We start from the raw sequence: 24,021 nt of genomic DNA, 5'->3' as shown, positions 1-24,021 counted from the left end.
ACAAAGAAATGGAAGGTAACACATTAAAATAAATATACATTTTTGTAGTAGAAAGACTGAAGGAGTATTTTCTTGTAGAACATGCTTCAATAATCTTTGATTTATGACTTGAAAACATTTTTATACAGTGTACTCAAATTTCTTGTTGGCAAAAGTAAGTATTCTTTTACTTTAAATCAACAATAATTCTGTTCGTTCTAGACATTCACAGTATTTTCATATTATAATGTTATCAATTAGAGATTTTATAATTAACCAATGGATACAGTATACATGCTAAAATTGAATTAGATATTTAATTGTGCATGCATATATCTTTTAAATCACTAATAATTTAAAACATTTAAAAAAAAAAGAATAATAATTTAATGCAATATTTGCATCTATATTTATTATTATGGTTGTTGTTAAATGTTAATTTTATAATAATAATGTCATATTTAGCAAATCTTCAAATGAATGTCCATGTTTCATACTGTAAGTTTTAAGGTTGTGATGCCTGAATTCACTTAAAAATGCATTTGAAGCATTTAAAATGATTGGTTTCAGTTTTTAGTAGTTTGTTTTTTATTTATTTTCATAAAATAGTATTTAATTTTAATATTGACCATTTATCAGTTATCAGCCATAACATGGAAAATAACTATCAGCTTATCAGTATTGACCAGAATTTTAATATCAGTATATCCCCAGTAGGGCTGCACAATTAATCGAATTTCTAAACGCGATTACAATTACAGATGCCACAATTATGTAATCGTTCAAAGCGGCAATTAATCGTTCACTTCATTCCACTTCTGTTATTCTGCGTGCTTAAGATGCGTTTTTTTCTTTCTACAGGTTATCTTAAGGGTTTTTCCATTGTTAATTTTAGTTTTAGTATAACATTATAATACCATGCATATTTTTATTTATTAAGTTTTTATTTAAAGAAGAAACCAATCCAATGTATAGTTGACATTTGAGGCTTAATACTATAGAAAAGCAATCAAAGTTTTTCAGGAAGAGTGTTTTCAGCTTGTTTACTTTCATATAAAAATAATCATATAAACATCATTCAATGTAAATTGTGATAATCGTAATTAATAATCGCAATTACAATTTCAAGGGAATAATCGACAGTTATGATTTTTGTCATAATCGTGCAGCCCTAATCCCTAGTGTGTTCAGTCCATAATCTCCTTTAAAGTTCATTTTGAAAATCCAACATTAGAGTGATATTTGTTTCTGGGGTCATATGGCGTAGCTGCATATCTGCCATGTGAGCACTTGGCTGGCTAATGAGATCATCAGAGGTTACTGACTTGTGTTTACACTGAAGCTATGATATGATTGTGTGGTTGTGGTGTAATCTGCTCTTTCATCATCTTGGCAGTCATGTAGACTAAGAAGTCTTCCATTCAGCAGAGCCCTTTAATCTGCTATAGGCCTCATACATCAGTTACACTTATAAACGTCTTGGTTTACAAGTTCTTAAATGAAAAAGACAATCTCTCTGCTTTTCTGCATTCACTCTGTTCGGCTGAGTGAGAATGAGAGCTGCTGTGATGGCTGGCCTGTATTCTGGCTTGTCAGGCCAGCGTAGGACTGTGGGTAATTCAATGAGGGTGTGCTGGAGAGCGCTGCGGTGAGGTCATCCGGCAGTACAGTGCTCAGCCGAAGCTCTGGATCTGGTATGAAGTCATTTGTTCTTAAATGCTTCACGAGTTACTGATCAGCAAACTACACTGTTGTAGGGATACTGGGCCAGCAAATTAATTTTCATAGGCAGATTCTAGAGGCATTATACCTTTATTTAAAGTGTTGCCAATCTCAGACTCATCTGCTCTTGAAGGGATAGTTCAGACAAAAATTTATATTGTAAAGACATGAGGTTATTTTGCCTACATAATCCTTCAGGAAATTACCAAAATGATGATGGTCACATTTTGGCTGAATAAAAACACAATTTAAAGTCAATCTTAAAGGGTTAGTTCACTCAAAAAAAAAAAATTATTCACCATCTTATTCAAAACCGTTAAACCAACAAATATAAAAGATGATATAAAATGAAAAATGTATCCATGTGTGTCTGTACATTGAAAGTCAGTGGGGTTCATTATTGTTTTTGGCCCACTTTGGGGTTGTATTGACAAAAGCTGTTAAAACATTCAAAATATGTTATTTTGTGCTCCACAAAAGAAAAAGAAAAAAACGTCATACAGGTTTAGAACGACATGAAGGTGAATAAATGATGAATTTTCATTTCTGAGTGAAATAATCCTTTAAGATCAACATTTAAATTATGGTTTTCGTACAGTCAAATCATTACCATCATCTTAGTTATTTCCTCAGGGATTCTGAAAAATAAACTTGTGTCCTTACCCAGATTAGGACAAAAAATATAAAAAGACAATATAAAATGAAAGTCATTAGGGTTCAGTATTGTTTTGGCCCCCTGTGACTTTCATTGTATTGATGAAAACTGTTGAAACATTCAAAATATCTTCTTTTGTGCTCCAGGTTTGGAAAGACATGAGGATGAGCGAATGATGTCAGAAGTTAACTAATCCTTTAAGACTGACCTTTACATAATTGTTTTCATTCAGCCAAAACGTGACCATCATCTTTGTTATTTCCTGAAGAATTCTGGAGACAAATTAACCTCATGTCCTTACTTAAATTAAACATTGGCGGTGAGTTCTGGCAAAGGGAGTAACAGGATATCTGGTGTTCTGGCATCAAGACGTCTACCAGTCGTCTCAGTCTTTCTGACTGCTATTGTCTCATTCAGCCGCTGCTGCCAGAGAACTGTTCTTGGCACTCGGCTCTCACTTCTTATTGGCTGTCCTTTGAGCCACTGATGGATGCATGTGCAACAGGATTAGGATTAAAGACCTGCTCACGTTACCGACCGAACCAGAAGAGAAAACTGAAAGTGAGTGAGAATGAATGTCATGAACAAAAGCTTCCACTTGCCTCTACATTTGACCTCTCCACAAACTTAGCAGCAAGAATATTAAAGGTTGAAATTCTAATGCAATTCATAAGAGCCACAGTTGGAAGACATCATTTATTCATTGTTTTCTCACTGACCTTACAAGGCTGTCACTTGAATTTGGAGGTAAATATTGATATACAGAAAATAACTCTTCAAGGGCTGTCGATTCGTTCAAAGCTAGACATCGATTTCCTTTAGTATTGTGGCGCTTGTGCTGTTATTTATTGAGCTGTGCTCTCATAAAAAATTGCAGACTGAGGGATAAAACTCGTCTTCTCCTAAATGGGTGATATTGACACAGCCGGTGTTTGTCTGTTATGTGGCAGACCCCAGATGACTTGCATTGGCTCTTTATCTGGCACGCTCTCCCATTACCTTACTGATAACAATTCTCAAACCATCATCTGCACAGGCCTTCTATCTGAAAAGACCGAAGCCATTCGTGCTGCATGCTCTCTCTCTCTCTCTCTCTCTCTCTCTCTCTCGCGTTTTTTCTATATAATTTACCATTCAAAAGTTTGGGATCAGAAAGATGCATTTATTCGCCTTTTTTAAGGCTGCATTTATTCGATCAAATATATAGTAAAAACAGTAATATTGTAAAATATTGCTACAATTTAAAATGATAGTTTTTTTATTTTACATTTTAAAATGTAATTTATTCCTGTGATGGCAAATCAGATTTTTTTTTAGCAGCCAGTCTTCAGTGTCATATGGTCCTTCAGAAATCATTCAAATATGCGGATTTGGTACTCAAGTATTCTCAAATACTCAAATATTTCTAATATTTTAAAAGATTGTTGAAACAAGAAATAAATGATTTCCTATGGCAGTCAATTTTGTTTTCAGAGAAAAAAAATAAAAAGGTAATTGTGGTTTTACAGTTGCAACTTTATTTCTTAATTATGATTTTATATATCACATTTACTACTTTTTATCTCTCATTTGCAAATTTACGTTTTCATAATTGTTACTTGTAAATTGTGATTTCTTACCATTACCAAGGTTTTTTTATTAAGTTTTTTTTTTCACTCTGAGGCATGAACATGCTTCCATATTTTCCAGACTAACAGATTGACTCTCATGAAACTTCACTGTAACTTACCAAAAGATGTTTTTCCTGGACATGCTGCATTTTGCCTTTTAGCCATAAGCAGCGCAGCGTTCAAGGTGTCAGCGACATATCTGAAGCATGTCCCGCTGAAGGCATAGTATTGTGCTATTTTTGTACATTAAGGAGGTTTTTGGAATATTCCACTCGCTCATTCACTCTCAAGGGCTTCCAAAACAAAGAGGCCTTTGTGGGGGTGTCAAGCAGACAGGATTATTCAAATTTTGCTTCAAAATATGCTAATGCTTTGCAATGGCAAAACATAGTGCATGTCTTTCATATACTGTTGTTGTATGAACCAGAATAAGTCCAACCAAAAGACTTATTGGGATTTTATTTTTGAATTTTTCAGTATTTTTATTGTTTGAGCGTCCATTATCCAATGGACATTTTTGTAAGCGTACCACTGGGAAATCACAAGTGAGAGCCATGGCAAGCCTTTCCCCGTGTACTTTTGTTCAGAGCAGATTATGCATGGAAGCTGAAGCTTGTACATATCTGGTGAATAAACATAAACTATACTATTATAGTATTTATGAATACTTTGAATGAGCTTTTATTTTTATATTTTCAGTTTAATTTTAGTTTTTGTAATTTTATATGCTTGTCATTTTTATTTGTTTTTTGTTTCCTAATATTTCTATTTATTTCAGTTTTAGAAATTTCAATAATAATAATTTTATAATTATTGATTATAAAAAATGATAATTTTATTTTCTCATTTTAATTTTTTTAAGTTTAGGTTTTCAATTTAAAATTTATATTTTATTTCATTTCATCTCGTTTAATTTCAATTAAGAAAAAAGATTTTAATTTTTGTTTACATACCTCTGTAAATTTTATTAATATTTTGAGTTACCTTTTATTTTTAGATTTTCAGTTTTCACTTTTAGTAATTTTATGTGCTTGTCATTTTATTATTTTTGGTTTTTAATATTTCTATTTAGCTTTATTTTAATTTAGTTTTTTCGAAATTTTAGTACTTCCACTTGTATTTTTTTTTTCAGTTAGTTGCTAATGCAACATTTCTAATTTTTGAGAAGTTTTTTTAAGTGTTTTTTTTTTCATTTGGAATATTTTATTTAAGTTAAGGAAAAGGATTCAATAGTTCAGTTTATTCATAGTTTTAGTTAACAATAGGAGCACTGACACACTTTCTCTTTTCCATCAGCTCAGTTGTGCTGCGCAGGGGCTTGACATACAGTATGATTTTCCGCATGTAACATCCAGTGTCATTAGCGCACAGCATCCGCAAACCCACCCAAAGAACAACACTTCAGATTAATTAAACCACCCACCCACCCACTGTTCTGGGCTGTTTGTTATGTGTGCACAATGCCCTGGGTTCTGAAGGAGAAGAAAGCCCAGGCTTTCACACACGCTGAAAAGAGCATTGTGTCAGAAGGAGGAAAGCGGAGCCAGTCTTGAGTTAATGCTGCCCTACTTTTCTCCTGCTCTGTGACTCAGACCCTCTGCGACTCCTTCAAAATCCTCAGTCTCCTCTCCTCCTTCCCTGCCTCGTTTGCCACCAGAGCTCCCCGCCGGTTGTGCCATTTCTCAGGAGAGCATGAGTCAGCACAACCCGCAGTTTCTGCTCTACTCCAGCGTGCCTTTTCCAGGTCGGTTTTGTCTTCTCATCTCTATGGTGACTGTCTGTCATTGGGTGGGTCCCATGAACAGAGGCACTGGCTGATTAAACATAGAGACAGATAAGTGTTTTGTTGTTTGGAGAGTTGTGTGTGCCATTCCTCACTGCAGTTGACAGTAAGGTCACCTGTGACTGAACGAGTGGGCTTTCTTCATTGATTAGTCTGTCGAAATGGAGTTCAAGCATGTGGGTGGGGTGGGGAGCATGACATGATGTGTAGCTTCACTTTTAGAGCATTCTTTTTATTGTCTATAAGTGCGTTTTGTTGTCTGGAAAGGTGTCATTAGCAGCAAGGCTCTCCAGACATGCTAAAATGCACAATATTAGTTTAAAGCACTTTTTTAAATAATAATTTGTGTTCTTAAAAGAGTAATTTCTTTAACCGTTTTTTTTTCAGTTTACTTTTTTATTCTTTTACCTAAATTATTAAATTAATAATTTACCACCTCTCTGGCCATGTTTAAGTAATATCATTATTTACTCATCCTTGTGTCATTCCAAACCTTGTATGATTATTATTATTTTATTTTTTTCTGTGGGACATAAGAGACATTTCGAAGAATGCTCCTGCTGCTCTTGAAAGTGAGTGACCAAGGGACGCTAAGGTCCAAAAATGACAAAAATAAAATTAAAGCCATCCATACACTATATTCCAAGTCTTCTGACGCCATACAGTAAATGTCAGTGAACTGAGGGTGAACTTTCCTTTTAATAAAAATTTACAATATAGCACAATAATTTTATTCAGCTTAGATGCATTAAATTGATCAAAAGTGATCGTAAACACATTTATAATGTTACAAAAAGATTTATTTCAAATAAATGCTGTTCTTTTAACTTTATATTCATTAAAGAATCCCAAAAAATCAGTTTCCCTAAAAATATTTAGCAACTATTGTTTTCAACATTGATTTTAATAAGAATGGTTTCTGAAGGATCATGTGACACTGAAAACTGCTAAAGATTCAGCTTTGCCATCACATAAATAAATTACATTTTAAAATATATTCAAATAGAACACAGCTATTTTGAATTGTAACAAAATTTCACAATATTACGGTTTTATATTATTGTTGATCAAACAAATGCAGCATTGGTGAGCAGAAGAGACCCCTAAAAACAACTCAAACATTTGAACTGTTAAAATAATCAATTCGTTCAGGAAATTTAAAAAGCAAGCATTTATTCTTATGAGTGATATTGACCAAGCTGATATTATTAATCATCTGATATTTGGCCATGTTCACTTGACTTATTAACAGAAATGTTTATCTCCTTGCATCATCATTTTCAAGTCCTACTCACAACTTTGCTTAGTGATTGATGTTTTTTCTGTATTTTTTAATCTAAGTGTATACATCAAATTTCTGCTTGTTCTGCTCATATTTCTTGAACAAAGCACATAAACTTTATGGTATTATTGCTAGCAAACATTTTAAACATTAAACTGCTAAACAACATCTCTGGCCAAGCAGCTCATTTGTAGGACACCAACATTTGGCTGTTTTTGATCCCAAAACAACACACAGGCTCTGTTTTCAGTAGTCTCATGAACCCATACATCAGAGCGTGTTAAGCCTGTGCACTTTCTCCCAGAGCACAGGGATAACTGCTGATCAGGATCGGCTCAGTTTCCCTTTAATCCTCTCATAGCCCAGCCACTTCCTGCATCCCAACAGCAATGCTTGGGGCTAGAGCACCGTTGTCCCTAAAATAGCCCCCCTTGTTGGTGTCTTGCCAGTGAGCAGGGTGGTAGTGGGGGGTGGAAAACACCCTGCCTCTACGATTCACACAAAGTTGTTTTCTCTGCCTCCCTGGCTGCCTGGAGGAGATTAACAGGGAACAACACTGCAGGCATCTCCGCATCACTTGTCACTGACTCGGTCCTGTCTGGAGTCTCTCCGTGGGGATGGAGGCTGGCGTGATTAATGAACACACACGTAAACACACATGTAGCTTCTGCTGCCTGTCTTACACGTGCTGGTAAGGCGCTGGCAGCATGCTAATGGCTTTGTGAGAGAGAAGGAGAAAGATGCAAAAAAAAGATGTGCACTAATATCCCAAGAAGCCATTTGGCAAACCATTTCCTCTATGTCCTTATTTTATAATTCCCAACATACTCTCATTAGTGGTGTTTGCTAAGGGGCTGTTCACATAGGACACATTCTTGGATCTGTCTGCATTGTTTTTCAGTCACGATGTGATGGAAATGGCAAAATAAATTTTATTCTTCGATATTCTGTATTGTGGATGATCGAGTTTCAATTCAAAATTACGTAAAAAAAATAAAAATAAAAGAAACATGCATGGACAATTCCTTTACAATAACATCAATAACATTCATTATTATCAATTACACAGGGGATTTTTATTTCATGCCATTAAATATGGATAGATTGATGTTTTTGTGACTTGTCTCAGTTTTTAGCATCTTGCGCCATGAAGATGTTGTCAAATTAAAACAAGTTTGACTTTTAAAATCTTGATTTACCTAAAGCCTGTTGTTTTGTTGTGCTTTCTAGATGTTTTTGAGTGCAAGAACCACCACGAATGCCCCAGCAACTGCATAGCAACATGCTAAATATTGTAAACAACACATGCCTAAAATTAACCGTGATTTTACTACAGATAAAACCAAAAAAGCACGGTTACTACAAATTAACCTTGGTTTTCTACACTAACTAGAGTTTAACCATGGTGTTTGTAGTGAAATTATGGTTATTCAAATGGTAAACAATACTATTTACTATACTGTTACTACACTTTTACTATAATAAATTTTTGTAAGGGATAGCAACATGCTATGTGACACTTTGAGCACCCTAGCCACCATATAGCAACACAAAACACTCAGAACACCTTAGCAACCACATAGCATCACATTAACAACATTTACACCGTGTCTACACCAGACACAACAGTTGCCATATCGTGTCACGCCATGCCATGCTGCAACAGTTAAAGTCTGTCTACACTGGATGCTACAAAGGGACCGTTGCAAATCATTTGAACTTTGTGTCAGTATGTCATAAATAGAACAAGGAACAGTCTAGACAGCATCACTGATTATAATCTGATTATAATGGGTTCTACTGTATTTTGTTGTGCCGCGCTGTAGACACGTTGATAGAGATGTATAGGTAGATGTCACATTCGATCACTTCAGACATGTTGACGCGTCCGCCATCTTGGAACGGTCAATGTGTCGTCACTCACAATAAAAATCAATGAGTTTTGTCAATCAGTGAGATACCACAACAGCCTTTGGTTCAAGGACCATCTTTGACCGTTCCAATATGATGACTGGTTACGCATAGCAGCCCGTAGAAACAGCCGCTAATAGGGCATCTACCTATATATCTATGATCTTAACACTCACAACACTTTAGCAACCACATAGTTTTTTGCTGGCAACCACAACATCCTAGATTTGTGGTGATAAGGCTAAGCGGCCAAGTGATACTTATTATTCAGAAAATGTCAAAATCTAGTCAATACTGTTAACGTGTAAATATTAAGCCTCAATTATAAAACCCTAACAAGTGATTTGAAATCAGAATGGAAGAAGGCATTGGCTTTAATAGGTTGATTACAGCTTGACCTGAAGGTGGATTTTGCTGATGTAAAGTGGATTGAAATGCTGTCTCTCTCTTGGGGGCAGTTTGGCTCTGCTCATCAACTCTTCCCTGCTTTCTCTCTTTCTCCTGTTCTTTCCATGTCAGAGGTCATGGGTGAGGTCTCTGGGATGATCTCATGTGCCTATTTTTAACTCGTAAGTCCTATTTACTGAAGGCCATCTTTTTTCCTCATTATGTACCTGTAATCTGGCAGATAGCTTGGCTGCACACTGTTCTCTTGCTTTGTTTGGGACTCTGCTGGATTATATAACGGTCCAGCCCCCCTCTCTGAATCACTGACACCTTCGAGACAGCACACTGTTTTACTATCACCAGAGTTTGCAGATGGGTCCTCAGTGAACTGACCTTGGATCTGTGACCTCAGGTTGCAAAAACAAAGCGGTTGGGAAAGCAGGTGGTTGTAATCCTCTTAAAGCACACACAAACCTTTTACTCACTTTCTCTCAGAGATCCTCCCTGTGTCTCTCAGCGTGAACTCTTTATGTAAGAGGCCAATTGGTTGATGAGAATGGTTTGTGAAAAGCTCTGGGAGGATTCACTTTGATACTCACTGAGACCAGATGCATTTTGTTTACACAATAGCGCTGTTACAAAAACCGGTGAGCTGCCCCATATGGCAAAAAATACATATTTTAATATTGCAGTATTGTTATATGCAGTATTGTTTATATTTTATTTACCTCATATTTTTAGCTTATATTTATTTTGTCAAATTTTTCAAAATACATTTTGCAAGATTATAAATATATTTTCTTGCCCCTATAATGTATTTTAGCATTTAAGGGATAGCATTTGTTTTGTTCACAAAATTAGCATATTTTTAAAAAACATTTTCAGAAAAAAAAGGTTTTTGCTCTGTGATGTTTACTGCCTACGTGGGCAGTTTTAAGTTTGCTGTTAACATGTTGCTAAGCTAACTGCTAATATTCTTAAGCATACAAAATGCATTATTTTCATTAACTACAGTGTGCTAATTTTTAATCTATACTTTTCAGTATGGAATGAAATATGTTTTTAAGTCACATTTCTCTCGTACTTGAAGACAGATGTATGAAGCAGCCAAAAAAATGGTGGTGACTTACAAATAGCCTCTTTCTGAATGCTGTTTTTTTTACCTTGATTATTTTTCTTGTTGGGGTCACAGTAGCGAAATTTCAGCAAATTTTCAAAGATAAAAAAGTCCACTGTCAGTAGTGTAGTAGTGCTCCAAGAAGTCATTTTCAAACCATGCAGCTTTCTGCTGGTGAGTGCAGCGAATTTGTAAGTACAACTCGAACCCGTTGCGAAATCTGCATGTGTAAATCTTTCACGCTTGTGCGAAATTCCAGATTGTATGGATTCCTTTTAAAATGACTGGATTTCAGCCACAAAACATTGCTGAACAATGGATAATTTGCATTATACGGCAGCTCTATTAAGCATGATATGGGATATTCCAGATTTTCCTTCATTTTAAGGGGAAACAAGCCTCCAAAGTAAAGGAACATGATCACATTCACTGTCAGTGTAATGATAATCCTTACAAATCTTAGCACCCTGCTGCTGTTGAGACTCATTTCTGGGCAGATACAGGGTTTGAGTGAGTCAGCTAGTAGGTTCAGACTTGGAGAGAGACCAGAGATGCATTATTAATCAGCCCCAGCGCTTTGAGAGAGACATTAAAGAGAGTCCGTTTTGCTTTGATAATCCACCAACACTTTCTACCCTGCCCTAGTGCCCTTCTGTCTTTTTATGTAGCTTTATGCTAGCTCATTATTAATGGCTTTAAAGCATTATTGGTATTATTTTTTGAATATCAGTATATTGAGTACCATTACAGTTATAGTTTTTAATTGTGAATTTTTAATTTGTAATATTAGATTCTTGATTTTAGTTATTTTTTTAAATCAAAATTGTTGTTAACATTAACTCAAACATTTTTGTAACTGTTAAATGTATTTGTTCAACACATTTGCCTAATCTTACAATTTCTAATTTAATAATTTAGTACAACTGTTTCATTCTTTTCTGTATTTCATGATGATCAAAAAGTAGCTGGCGAGATTAAAGTAACATTAAACAATTAGTTTTCATTTTTTGATAATACACCTGATATATATTCATATTTATTAAGTACTTAATGTGAAGCTTTCAGAGTTTATGTCCCAAGATTTACATATCTTGCAGCTAAGTTTGCGCTTCCTGGACTTTCACCTAGCAGCATGTATTGATACATTGAAATTCTCAAAGCATGGATACATTGAAACTCTTTGCAGTGGTTTTAAAGCAGCGAATGAATGTCTGTGCTTAGTCAGGCCAATAGGTCAGGAATTGGACTTCAGTTTCAATCTCATTTTATGTGCAGTAAGAGCACAATCTGTCTCGTGGTGGCCATGCTGTCTGTGTGAGATCAGTTCTGTCTCTCTTTCTTAGGATGGAAAAAACATTCAGACAGGTATTTGACTTCAATTCATGCACTAAACTGTCTAAAGCAAAATGGGATTGAGCTAGTGCTGGGCGGTATGACCAAAAATTTATATCACGGTATTTTTCTAAATTATACCGGTTTCACGGTACATGACGGTATTTTTTTTTATGCATGACCGGGTGTTAACCATATTTTCTACTGACTGAGAGAGGAAATACTGCAGTATATTGACTTAGAATGCCCTATTTTACTGTCATGATGAGTGAATATTGTCAAAAAATACCACACTAAATAGTGACTAAACACGAGTTGTTTTGGCTATATTACTTTTTTGTCTCATGCAGCGCACTGCCTGCATCTGAGTAACAAACTTAAAAAAAAAAATAATATATTTGCATGTGATATTAACAGACGAACTACACTCATATTTATAATTCCAAACAATCAGTAAGCGACAGGTGCTAGGAAACGCTGTTTTGTACTCATTTATTGACGAGTCGGCTGCGGTGCGGCTAACTGAATGCGCTGCTTCTCTGCCGCTCACTGCACAGAACAGACGCCGAGAGACGTGACACTTCTCCGGGAAAGTCAGACCTCGCGTTCGCGGGACAGCACTGGCGAAATCTTCCAACTGAACCATAGATAAGGTTTATCCAAAAAAGTCGCTAGGTTTGTCAGTATGAATATTCTGTGGAAAAAAAGCCGATAAAAGGGTCTGAAAGTTGCTAAATCTAGTGCTAAAGTCGCGCTCGTGTGTGTGTGAGACGCGGGAGCTGATGGCAGGGGGCGGTGGATATTTGTGGCGGTCAGTGTGGATATTGTGGATGAGTTCTTCTGTGGCATCACGTTCTATTAGTTCTACAGCTTCAGTTTTGGAACTTTCACGCTTAGTAACACATACAGCTGTTCCCTCACCACAGTGCAACAGTGAAAAGGGACTCCTTTCAAACAGTGTCGCGTTCCGAACGTTGTTTAAGTGACATACACCGGTATTGCGGTATTTTAAAAATTCATATCATAACAAAAATAAACACCGGTATTCAGTTTGAACCGGTATACCGCCCAGCACTAGATTGAGCCTCTCCCAGAGACGGGTGTCTGAAATAAATAGACTCTAGTTGTAAAACTAACCACTATAGATCATCTCTGACTACACAATCTTATCCTGATATTAACACTTTTAAGCCTAAATAAAGTTCCTAAAGCTACTTTGTTTGATTTTGTGAGCTGGATCAACTGATTAATTTAAGAATAATCATACTGGACATCTCTGTTTTACTCCACTAGGGCAGGTGTGAAGATTTTCAGTGCTGTTTTGTTTTTAACTGTTCAGTTCTTTTGGTGTGATCTTCTGTCTAATCACCAGATAATAGTTATGGAAGAGCTGTTCAGTGTTTGGAGGTTAACCAACAGAAGCTAATAGAAGATCTAGTTAGGATAGCGATGCGCTATCTAACAAACTGTAATTTCCAGTGGAACATGAAGCCAGAGATGGGCCGACTTCCAATCCAATCACAATGAAACAGAACGAGATTAAATTCAGGGGAAGTGGGAGAGAGACCGAGATAGTGAGAGACAATGGCAAGGGAAGTGCGTCCTCAGTCTGAGCAGTTAATTTGATTTCTGAAACACATTAGAAGATATGGACGCCTGCCAATCCTTCTGTTTTAACACAACGAACAGCAACAAGAATTGCAATTTGTGTCCGTTCATGCTGCACTGATATATTCCTGCTAATGGTTTTTAAGCGCACGCTCCCTGATGCTCACCTGCAGTCATGCATAGCTGAGAAGTTCAATTGAGTGCATTAGCATTTTAGAAGGAATATAATTAAATATGTGTTTAAGCGTGTGTTTACATGCTCTATCGCTGACTAGACTTGTGCTGTTAATGCATTAACTAAGGCTAACTAATGAGGTCTTATTGTAAAGGGATACCTATTGGTCTTTATAGTTCTTTTGCACTTTAATCTGTGTAAAACTTTTAGCTTTATACATTTTTCTGTATTGCTTTATTGCATTTAAATGTTCAGTTATTTTTGTTATAAGAAAAAAGTTATTAAACCTGTTATACTGTATTATGACAGCACTTTTTTAAAACTAAATGTCAACACCGTGATAATACCGTATACCGTGATAAAAGCATTAGCAATTAATCGCAACATGAAAATTTGATACTGGCATATCCCTATCGCTGACCATTCAGGTGCGCTTTTGTAGAGTGCGGTATTATGTTGTGCATTTGTCAAATGAACGGGAAGCACTTTTAGGCTATTGAGCAGATGTGACAGTCATTTATTGTGCTGGTTATTAGCATTATGCCACCAGCGGCTACAGAACGGTTGAAAACTGGGTTTGTGCTTGGAGAAAAGACAGAATAATCTCCCCATGGAGCTTTTGAAAAGATGAATCTGTGGGACGGCGTCATTCAATGATTAATTTCATCCATCAAAGAGACAATTTCTATGCTAACAGCATGATTTGCGGCTCTAATTATTAGTAGTCATTTTTTATTAGGTTTTGTCTTGGTTGAAGTGTGTGCGTGTGTGTATGTAGGGATTCACATTGTATGATCTTTTGTTCATAATGCACTCATAAAAAGCCTCAGTGCAGTGATTAACAAAGCCTTTAGTGATCCAGCAATAGAAACTTTTTGAATGTTGGGATACTGGGATGGTTTTCCCAGTGCAGAGGGCTGAGGTGTGCCGGTCTGTGTGGGTAAGTATAAATCTAAGGGTTATCTGAATATCCTGACTGGGTGAAATAGTGTTGCATAAAGAGGCTTATCTTCAGGAGGCGATTAATCACCGCTGAACATTAATGACTATGATCGTTTTTGCAGGGCGAGCAACTGAATTTTAAGTGGAATGGCTGGAGGCCATTAAATGCGTTGTGCTGATGTGTGTGTATACTGTATGTGTGTGAGGGTATAATTATACAGCTCAGTTGGGGTAAGGAAGCATTGAGTGATTGAATGTTTGCAGTGGAAGGTACTTATCTAAATTTCACTTTCAAAACTATCCATTTTTTATTTTGCCTGAAGCTTCCCATCTGCCAATTATTCAGGCTGATAGGACTCATAGTTGGCATTTTTATAATTCAGGTCACACTCGCTATGAATTCATATTTTAAATGGTATTACTGAATGTCCGTTTATAACTGAGACTTATTTAGTGTAAATTATTTTACACTATTGTTATTAATCAAATGCTGGTAACACAATCAGGTTCAATTTGTTTTCATTAGTTGATGCATTAGGTATTAGGGAACTAACAAAAGAAAAACTACCTTTAAAGCATGTTAAACTAGATTCATGTTAATTCATAAATGTACTAATTTCTGTTTGTTCATTATGGAAGCTTGTTTTCACCACAGAAAAATAAAAATAAAAATGTAATTGTGACCTCTTATCTCACTGTTCTTGCTAAATTTTCTTGCAGAAAACAGAATTGTAGATATAAAATAAAAATAATTTTTCCAGTGGAGAGTTTCCATCTTACAATTCAGAGTTTTTTCTTGGAAATCTGAGTTTGTCTCCCACTGAATTCTTACAACTGTGAGTATAAATCGTAGAATTCAGATTTTTCTTCTCGGAATTGGGAGTTTATATCGTGCAATTCTGAGTTTATGTCTCGTAATTATGAAAAAAATAAAATAAAGTCACAATTGCAGGAAATTCTGATACAAGTCTAGTGTGTGTATATATATATGTGTGTATATATATATATATATATATATATACGCACACACACACACACACACACAAATTAACATTAATATATATATATATATATAAATTAACATTAACCTAGAGTAATAAATAAAAGTAATATTCATTGTTAGTTCGTGATACCTAATGACTTACTGACTAATATTAATGTAATGAACCTTACTGAACTTATTTCATGATTATAGCAGTCTGACCTAAAACAATGTTAAAAAATTATGTGCAATAAGATCCCAACAGATGTAGAGTCATTTAAAAAAGTCTTTAATGACACACCCAGCTAATTGAATGGCTTGCTTATAAATCTTATTGAAAAATGCAGTAGCATGTTTTAACTGTTTTTAATTACCAGCTGCTTCCTCTCAGTGTATAATTAATGAAGACATTATTCTCAGGAAGGGGTTGAAAGCACTAGTTTTCATTAATGTTTCATACCACTGACTTTACAAAGTCGTCTAATCACCTAGCAAACAGTTAACTGCTCTTTCGTATGTGTGTGGCTTGTGTGTCTGAGTGAAAGAGGGAGCAACAGGGTTTCTCCAGGTCAGCAGCTGTTAGGGAAGGGTGCCGCAAAAACCATCAGCATGTTTATATGTGATGAAGAGGGACATGTTAGGCTATCCCTCGCTGACTCTTTCAAAAGCACCCTGCTGGATGAGGCGTTTGGCTTAAATTTGTTGGTCACCGCGGGTGGAAATAAACTAGAATGGACTGGATTATTAAGTGGGATGTGTGATGTCAGAGATCTGCTTTGCTTGACATTTTAAGCTTTGTTTGACATTCAGACTCTTAAAAATATTGGTTTCAAGTAGCCTGATCCCATTTGAGAACCTTTTTACTGAATTTGACATAGTTACCTTTTTTATTCTGCTTTCTAAACTGATATAACCTTAATACATCATCCTACTGAAGTACTAAAATCTATTTTCTGCCTTTATAATACACTGTTTTGTTACCATGATTACCATCATGGTAATAAACATGGTACTAAAATACTGCAATAAACTTTAACTTAATAAAATGTAGCATACATCTGGGAATATCAATTTAAAGTTTTCCCTGTAAATTTTAAGATGACTTGTTCTTTTTCACTTCCAAAAACAATATTTTGACATGATTGTTTACATAAATGTAAAATTATTTTACTGTATAATTACATGACATATATATATATATATATATATATATATATATATATATAATTTTAACAATGGAAACTTACAGTTAACCATTTAACAGGTTTGTACTGTATAATTTTTACTGGCTTTTACCATTAAAATTACTTTTTTTTTTTACAGTGTGGTTGGAAATAATGAGAATTATTATAATTATTTTATTCTATTGACAGCCGTCGTTTTATGGCTTAATTTGAGGTGTATACATCTAACATTAATTTAGTAGTGGGTAAAAATAAAAATACAGCCTAATAGGAAGTAAATATTTTCCACATTAAACACATTTTTAATATTTTATGAACCATTATTAATATTAATAATATTAAACATAATCATTTAATAATGGTTCTTTGAGACACATATGGTGAACCCTATTTGAAGATCCCTATTTTTTAACAGTGGTACTTACTTACAACTGTTATGAAATTGAAATTTCAGCATTAGCTTTCCATATACTTGAAGGTTTTTTGTGTGTTATAGATGACAGTTCCTCGGCGGCGAGCAGTATGGAGGTGACGGACCGGATCGCCTCTCTGGAGCAGCGGGTTCAGATGCAGGAGGATGAGATTCAGCTGCTCAAGTCGGCGCTGGCTGACGTGGTGAGGAGACTGAACATCTCAGAGGAGCAGCAGGCCATGCTCAACAGGAAAGGACCAACCAAAGGTACCGCACAGACCCTCTGTCACCTCATCTGGTGGAAAGTCCTAGAGTTTCCAGATCGTTTTGTTTATTTCAGCTTTGCATTTAATCTCAGTTGCTTTGCTAGAACATGCTCAGCATTTTCTTTGAGCCTCACTGGACAACAGTTCTCTACACTACAGAACCACCTGTGTGCTGTTTCTTATTTTTCATCTCCATCCCACCCCTACTATTGCTATTCATTTCCTTTCTTCTCTACCTCCGATTCCCTTCCCTCAACTGTTCTCTCATACTGTGCGCGTGTTTAGAAGCAGCAGTGAGGAGAGACTCTCCCTCCTCTGACAGCAATGTTGGGAAGCCAGGTAGGCAGTGGGGCTCATGTGTCACTTGTCAAGAGTTACTCACTAATACAAAGAGCACAGTTTAGTCACATGACTGGAACTGACATCACTGGCTTCAAAAATGCATGAACACAGAGGACTGAGTTTTATATGAGTTATATTTCCACTTAGGGATGCACTGATATAGAAATGTTGGCTGATATTTATAATCCAAGATCAGTAGGTTCCATTTTAAATGTTAATTAGATTTGGTATTTGCTTTGGTATTTGTAACGTAAGCATGTTTATATACGGAATGTTTATTCATGTGCAAAACAGATTTGTTTATTTGCATGCTGTTATATACATGCGGGTATTTTAGTGACTCTGTTTGTTATTAAAAGTTCAGCATCACTTGCATAAATCACGAGCCATGTAACAGGAGTCCTGTAGAGAGATTAATGCTTAATCTACTTGATTTAATTTAGAGAAGCTTAATTGATCTTATACTAAATTCTTTTCAAATTAATTAAAATAAAACAATTAATTATTTAATTAATTTTAAATAATATACTAATTTTTATGTTATGACTGATAACCAGTATAATGATTATAATTTATATTTTTAAAAACCGTGATTAATCGCATCCAAAATAAAAGTTTTTGTGTACATAATATATGTGTGTCTACTGTGTGTATTTATTATGTACATATAAATACACACACATGCATGTATATATTTAAGAAAAAATGTTTATACATTAAATATATATGTATATATATTATAAACTATATGAATATAACTATATGCATCTACTGTAGATGCATGTAAATATTTTCTAAATATATACTGTATGTATGTGTAATTTGTCTTTTTTTAAAGACAGCATTCACACTAAAGTTCATTTAAAAAGGGATAGTCCACCAACAAAATTCTGTCATCATTTACTCACTCTCATGTCGTTTCAAAACTTTCAAAAATGTCTTTCTTCTATTGAACATAAAAGAAAATATTTTGAAGAATGTTGGTAACCAAACAGTTTTTCTTTAGAATATCTTCCTTTGTGTTCTGCAGAAAAGTCAGACAGGTTTGGAACAACATGAGGGTGAGTAAATTTGAGTAAATTAATTGACTTTTACACAACTGAAATCATGGATAAAATCATCATGTTTAACTTTTTTATTTTTATTTTTTTTTACTTGGCTAAGGAAAAGAGTGGAACTTATTTCTTCCAACGTCAACCTAATCAGACAGATCATTAAAAAAATCCACTGATACTCTTAAAATCATCAATATATTGTGCATCCCTAATTCCACTCCAGCGTGTGCGACATATAGTTCTCTCTCACATTTGTCTAGTTCTTTGAATTTAGTGAGATTAACACTATAAGATGCTTGTTAGTGTGCTTAACAAACACTCCAGTCCTAATTACATTTAATGCTAGGCTGACAAGCAACCACATCCACATTGTAATATCTCTCAAAAATGAGAGACCTTGAAAAATCTCAAGAATGAGTTTAATTTTGGACTAACAGACATGGAAAGCGGCTTATCGCCTTAAATATCTTGATTCTTCGGTGACTGTTTAACAAAGCTTTACTAAATCCACCTAATCCTTTGAACTGTAGGATAAAGTGAGTAATTAGTCACATTTCTTTACCGTCTCAAAGGTTTGAAACACACTTGCTGCTTTGATGTCAGACACTAATTAGCCAGACTGCATGAATATGTGCTACCAAATGTCAAACTGGGGTCCAAGACTCCTTAAACCAATAAAGAAATGTTTACTTTCGTTGTACTTCAGCTAGCTCATGTTCACTTCATCCATTCCTCCGCCTGTTTGAAGTGTCAGTGTGTGCGAGATGAGTCACGCTTTGCTGCTGCATAATCTTTGACGCTCTGTGCAGGCTGATCTCTTTGAAACAAAAAAAATTTGCTCTGCTATTTCTCACTTGCGCTTTTGCCTCAATCTTTCTTTTATTTTTTCTACTGTATTTCTGTCCCGCTGCCTACACATTCATAACACATTCAAGCAGATCTGCAGTGATGAATAATTAATAATGCAGAATGTAAATAAAGGTTCTCAAAAATCTTTTCCATCAGCAGTTAGACTGCAGGTGTGGATGCACTAAGTACTTGAATTGCACAAAGGGATATTCACCAGCCGAGACTTCTGTGAACCACAATTGCATTTTAATGGAGTCCATTCGTGGCTCAAACTATTGCAGGACAGTCTGAACAAGCAAGAAAAAACCTACTCTGGAAAACTGTGGTAAATGCTCTGTTCTAGTCAGTGTTGGGCAAGTTACTCTGAAAATGTAATCAAATTACTGATTACTCCTTTTAAAAGTAATCACGTTACTGTTCTGATTACTTTATTTCAAAAGTAATTAGTAATTAGTTACATTACTAGTAGGGGTGCAACGGTTCTCGGTAAAAAATCGAACCGTACTGTTCTCCACACACGGTTCGGCATAGGCTACACTAGGACCGCGGTTCAACTTAAATCTGACAATGCATCTGTAGTATGGTTTGTTAGAGTTCGGCTAATGCATGTTTCTGTTGATGGATACAAATTCTGGCTTCCCAATACAGCGATGAGAGAGAGAAAAAAACAATACGTGGACAAACCAGTCACTCTTTAATCAATGCCAGTGCTTTATGTTGGAATAACTGTCATTTATGCTGTCATCACGTGTTGATAGCGCAGGTGAGACCTGAACAGCACAAGTCGCTATCTGTGTTTAAACTAAACTAATTTAAGCCTTGCCAGTTTAAATATTAAAGATCCAGAAGACGTGAACTCGCGCGCGCAGTGAGAAGATCTGTGTGGTCGCACATCCGAAGCGCGTGAACCCACGTCTCAGAACGAGCGCAAATATTAAGCTCTCTGTGAAGTATTGTGTTTGAATTAACAAATTCACACAAAAATTATGTCAAAATGGCCGTCTTGGTGAGTATCCTAGCAAACATAGTCGGCTGAACGCTCCGGTTACTGTCGTAACCTCGGTTCCCTGAGAGCGGGGACGGTGGTCGCCGTGTTCGCTGCTCGATCAGCTAAGCTGCGTTCAGTATCAGATTCTGACGTAATTGTCGCGTGCACCGCATTTTATACTGCCGCTCGAGCTCGTCAGTATTTGCATGCGATTTGCATACTTCGCATCAATTGGCCAGTCATTTGGACTGGCGGGAGCCAATAGGACTTCAGGAAAGGTTGGAAGGGAAGGGGTTCCCATAACGGAGAAACATCTCCGTGATGTCTTGTGAAAGCTCGAGAGGGAACGTACTGTATCAGTGCACTGGATCAGTGCGTTCTCTTAAAGTGACAGCACCTTCTTAATGTTAATCAAACAGCAACAACACGGAAATCTCTCACTGCTCTTTATTGAATAAATTTTGTAACTTTAATAAGGATTAATCTTTAATTTATACAGTCAAATATGCAATGTTATTTTACATTTGATTTATTCAATTTCTGTACCTAAAAATTGTTAGACCTACCTAAGAAAACTGAAAAGCACAGTTTATTTTATTTGTATCTTTTTTCACTGTTTATTTATTTGTGCTGTTACTTGTAGTTCGATTATTTGTTCTTATTTTCTTTATTTTTATTTGACAATATCGTTTTTCCCCTAAACATAGCACACACCGAACCGCACCGAAACCGTGACTCAAAAACCGCGATACAAACGGAACCGTGAGTAAGTTGAACCGTTGCACCCCTAATTACTAGTTACGTTACTTTTTTCTCCATGAAATTTATTCTCGCAGGAGCAGGTCTCTAATCCACTGGCACTTGACTCGACAGTGTGTGTGCTACATCCTTTTTACAATCTCTAGATTATAAAACACTGCATTCTGTCAGCAATGTAACGTGGCAGTAATGTATAGAGACCTCAGCTTGTAACTATACTCTAATTACTGTTTTGACAATTATAACGCGTTAAATTGCTCCGTTACTAAAAAAGTAATCAAATTACAGTAATGCGTTACTAATTAATGCTTTACTGCCCAACACTGGTTCCAGTTCTTCCTATATTGATTGAATTTGACATCTGGAAATGTTTCTGTGTGATGCATTAAACATATACTGTTCATAGGTTTGGGGTCAGTAAGATTTTTTTTGTATGTATTTATTTATTTGAAAGTAATTAATAGTTTTATTCGACATGTATTTATTAAATTGATCAAAAGTAACATTAAAGGAATGTATAATGTTACAAAAAATTTCTGTTTCAAATAAATGCTGTTCTTTTAACATTTCTATTCATCAAAGAATCCTTAAAAAAAAGTTTCCCGCACAACTGTTTTAAACATGATAATAATAAGAAATGTTTCTAAAACACCAAATCGAGTCAAAAAATGTTTTTTTTTTTATGAATTGCCCCAAACTTTTGAATGGTAATTAAAATTAAGAAGAGTAAAATTTAAATTTAAATTTAAAGTTTTATGGCATTTGCCATGTGTGTTAGCTTTGAATTCATCTGTATGTTAATATACCCATAAACAAAATTTACTTTTATCAGATATATGCACTTAAAATTCATATTTCGCTTTTTGGACAATGACACAAGAATATTGATGACTCATCCTGCACTACACATTTTTTTGTCCAATGATCTCTAGAGTTACACTAAAACCACATTCAACTAACAAGTATCAAATGATTGTTCATGACTATGACGTAACAAAGGCTTTTTGGCCATTTAAAACAAAAGGGATAAGTCCCTCTATATGTACCGCCCAGACTTCCTGTTTTAATAGGAAATACTTCTAAACAGGATTTCATAGAGTGATTTCATAGAGCCTTTGAGAATGTGAAGTTAACTATTAAAAGCTTGACATTAAAGAGGACCTAGTTTGTATGAAACAATGGTAACACTTTAGTATAGGGACCAATTCTCACTATTAACTAGTTGCTTATTAGCATGCCTATTATTAACATTGACTGTTTATTAGAACTTATAAAGCACATATTCTGCATGACTATATTCTACATGCCTAATCCTACCCAATGACTAAACTTAACAACTACTTCTATCAATAAGCAGCACATTAGGAATTTGTTGAGGCAAAAGTTTAAAACAAAGTGTGACCAAAACAACAGGCAATAAACGTCTGACTGCAGTGCTGTGTGTAATTCTGCCCATGTGTCCTTCCATCTTTCAGCTAGACCGATGATTGCAGCCCTGCCCCTGAGACCCACGGTCAATAACGGTACTGTCCTGCCTAAGAAGGGCGGCACACTGCCATCCACCTCCAGCTCCAAGAAGGACAGCAGCTCACCAGCAACCAAAAGGTAAGAGATTAAAAGCTGACTCCACAAAAACATTTCGTAATGTTTGATGGGTGCAGACAATGATTTTTTTAGCTTCAGACTTTGATTTCATCCAGTCTGAGGATATGAAACATGTTTAATATCTACAAGGCATATATTTTTGTGTGAGTCACAACTTGAAAGCATGTTAGTGTGTGACCCTCAGCCATTTAGTGTATACAAGTTGTGTAATGTATTCCTGCTTTTATCTATAATTGACTGAAATCTTAGTCCTTTTCATTTTAGAAATAAAGATGAAATTGTTAAAATCCTTCTCAGTCAATTCACTTTAGTGCGGAGATAAAATTGTGTGTATTCTATGCTGTGCGTGCTGGGTCATCTTTCAGTATAATAGATAGACAGAGCAGGAATATACACAAGATAACTAGGGCTGGGTAAAAGATATCGATATCTCGATTATGATCGATTCTCATTTTTACGAAACAATATCGATTATTAAATCCCGAGAATCGATTAGTCTAGCCTGTTTTCAGTTAATGGATGGAACATTGAAGGACACTTCCCGTCCAATAAATCACAATAAGCATTGTGCTTTGGTACTTTTAATATGAAACAAAGTATCAGATTTCAAATTATGTTCATTGTATTGCAGTATTCAAACAATAAATGCAGTTTTGGCGCTGTTTAATGTGGAGTGACAGACAATCAGTGTTTCAGCCGCGCAAAGACGTCAATATAACAGCTTGTAAACAATGTCACGTAATGTCACAGTTACCTCAGAAAAAAAACATAGTCGGTGACCATAAACTCATTAGAAAAATAAACTGTAGAGCGGAGCATTTTGCTAAATATATGCACCATATAATATATCATTATAACTTTTACTGTTCTTCAGTGTTTAATTTATATTTTTTTATGACAGCCACCATTTAAATGTTTATGTAACACAGTTCGTAGTCACGGGAAGAAGGAGGCGGGAACCGGCGAACATTTAAATACTTAAAAACGAAAGTAAAGCGGCAGCCCCTCGCGGACGACTGCCGCACACAAAACACAAAATAAAATCCAGGCCTGGTCCTCTCTCGTCTTTCACTGTC

At 35.5% G+C, this 24,021-nt stretch overlaps 1 protein-coding gene across 5 annotated transcripts in view; it reads left to right on the top strand.

Moving 5' to 3' along the window:
- The window catches only part of eml1 (EMAP like 1), a 58,901-nt gene that overhangs the window by 15,347 nt on the left and 19,533 nt on the right, over positions 1-24,021 (top strand). For 3 of the 5 annotated variants that reach the window (XM_016498573.1, XM_016498572.1, XM_016498571.1), the window contains exons 2-4: positions 17,166-17,348; positions 17,633-17,686; positions 22,816-22,945. In XM_016498573.1, coding sequence (XP_016354059.1) covers positions 17,166-17,348; positions 17,633-17,686; positions 22,816-22,945 — 367 coding nt within the window. The remainder of the gene's footprint in view (positions 1-17,165; positions 17,349-17,632; positions 17,687-22,815; positions 22,946-24,021) is intronic. The other 2 variants (XM_016498575.1, XM_016498574.1) reach the window with 1 other exon arrangement.

The sequence above is a fragment of the Sinocyclocheilus anshuiensis genome, unplaced genomic scaffold (genome assembly GCF_001515605.1).
Source record: "Sinocyclocheilus anshuiensis isolate Anshui unplaced genomic scaffold, SAMN03320099.WGS_v1.1 scaffold446, whole genome shotgun sequence".
Taxonomy (NCBI): domain Eukaryota; kingdom Metazoa; phylum Chordata; class Actinopteri; order Cypriniformes; family Cyprinidae; genus Sinocyclocheilus; species Sinocyclocheilus anshuiensis.
This window is presented reverse-complemented; position numbering and strand designations above follow the sequence as displayed.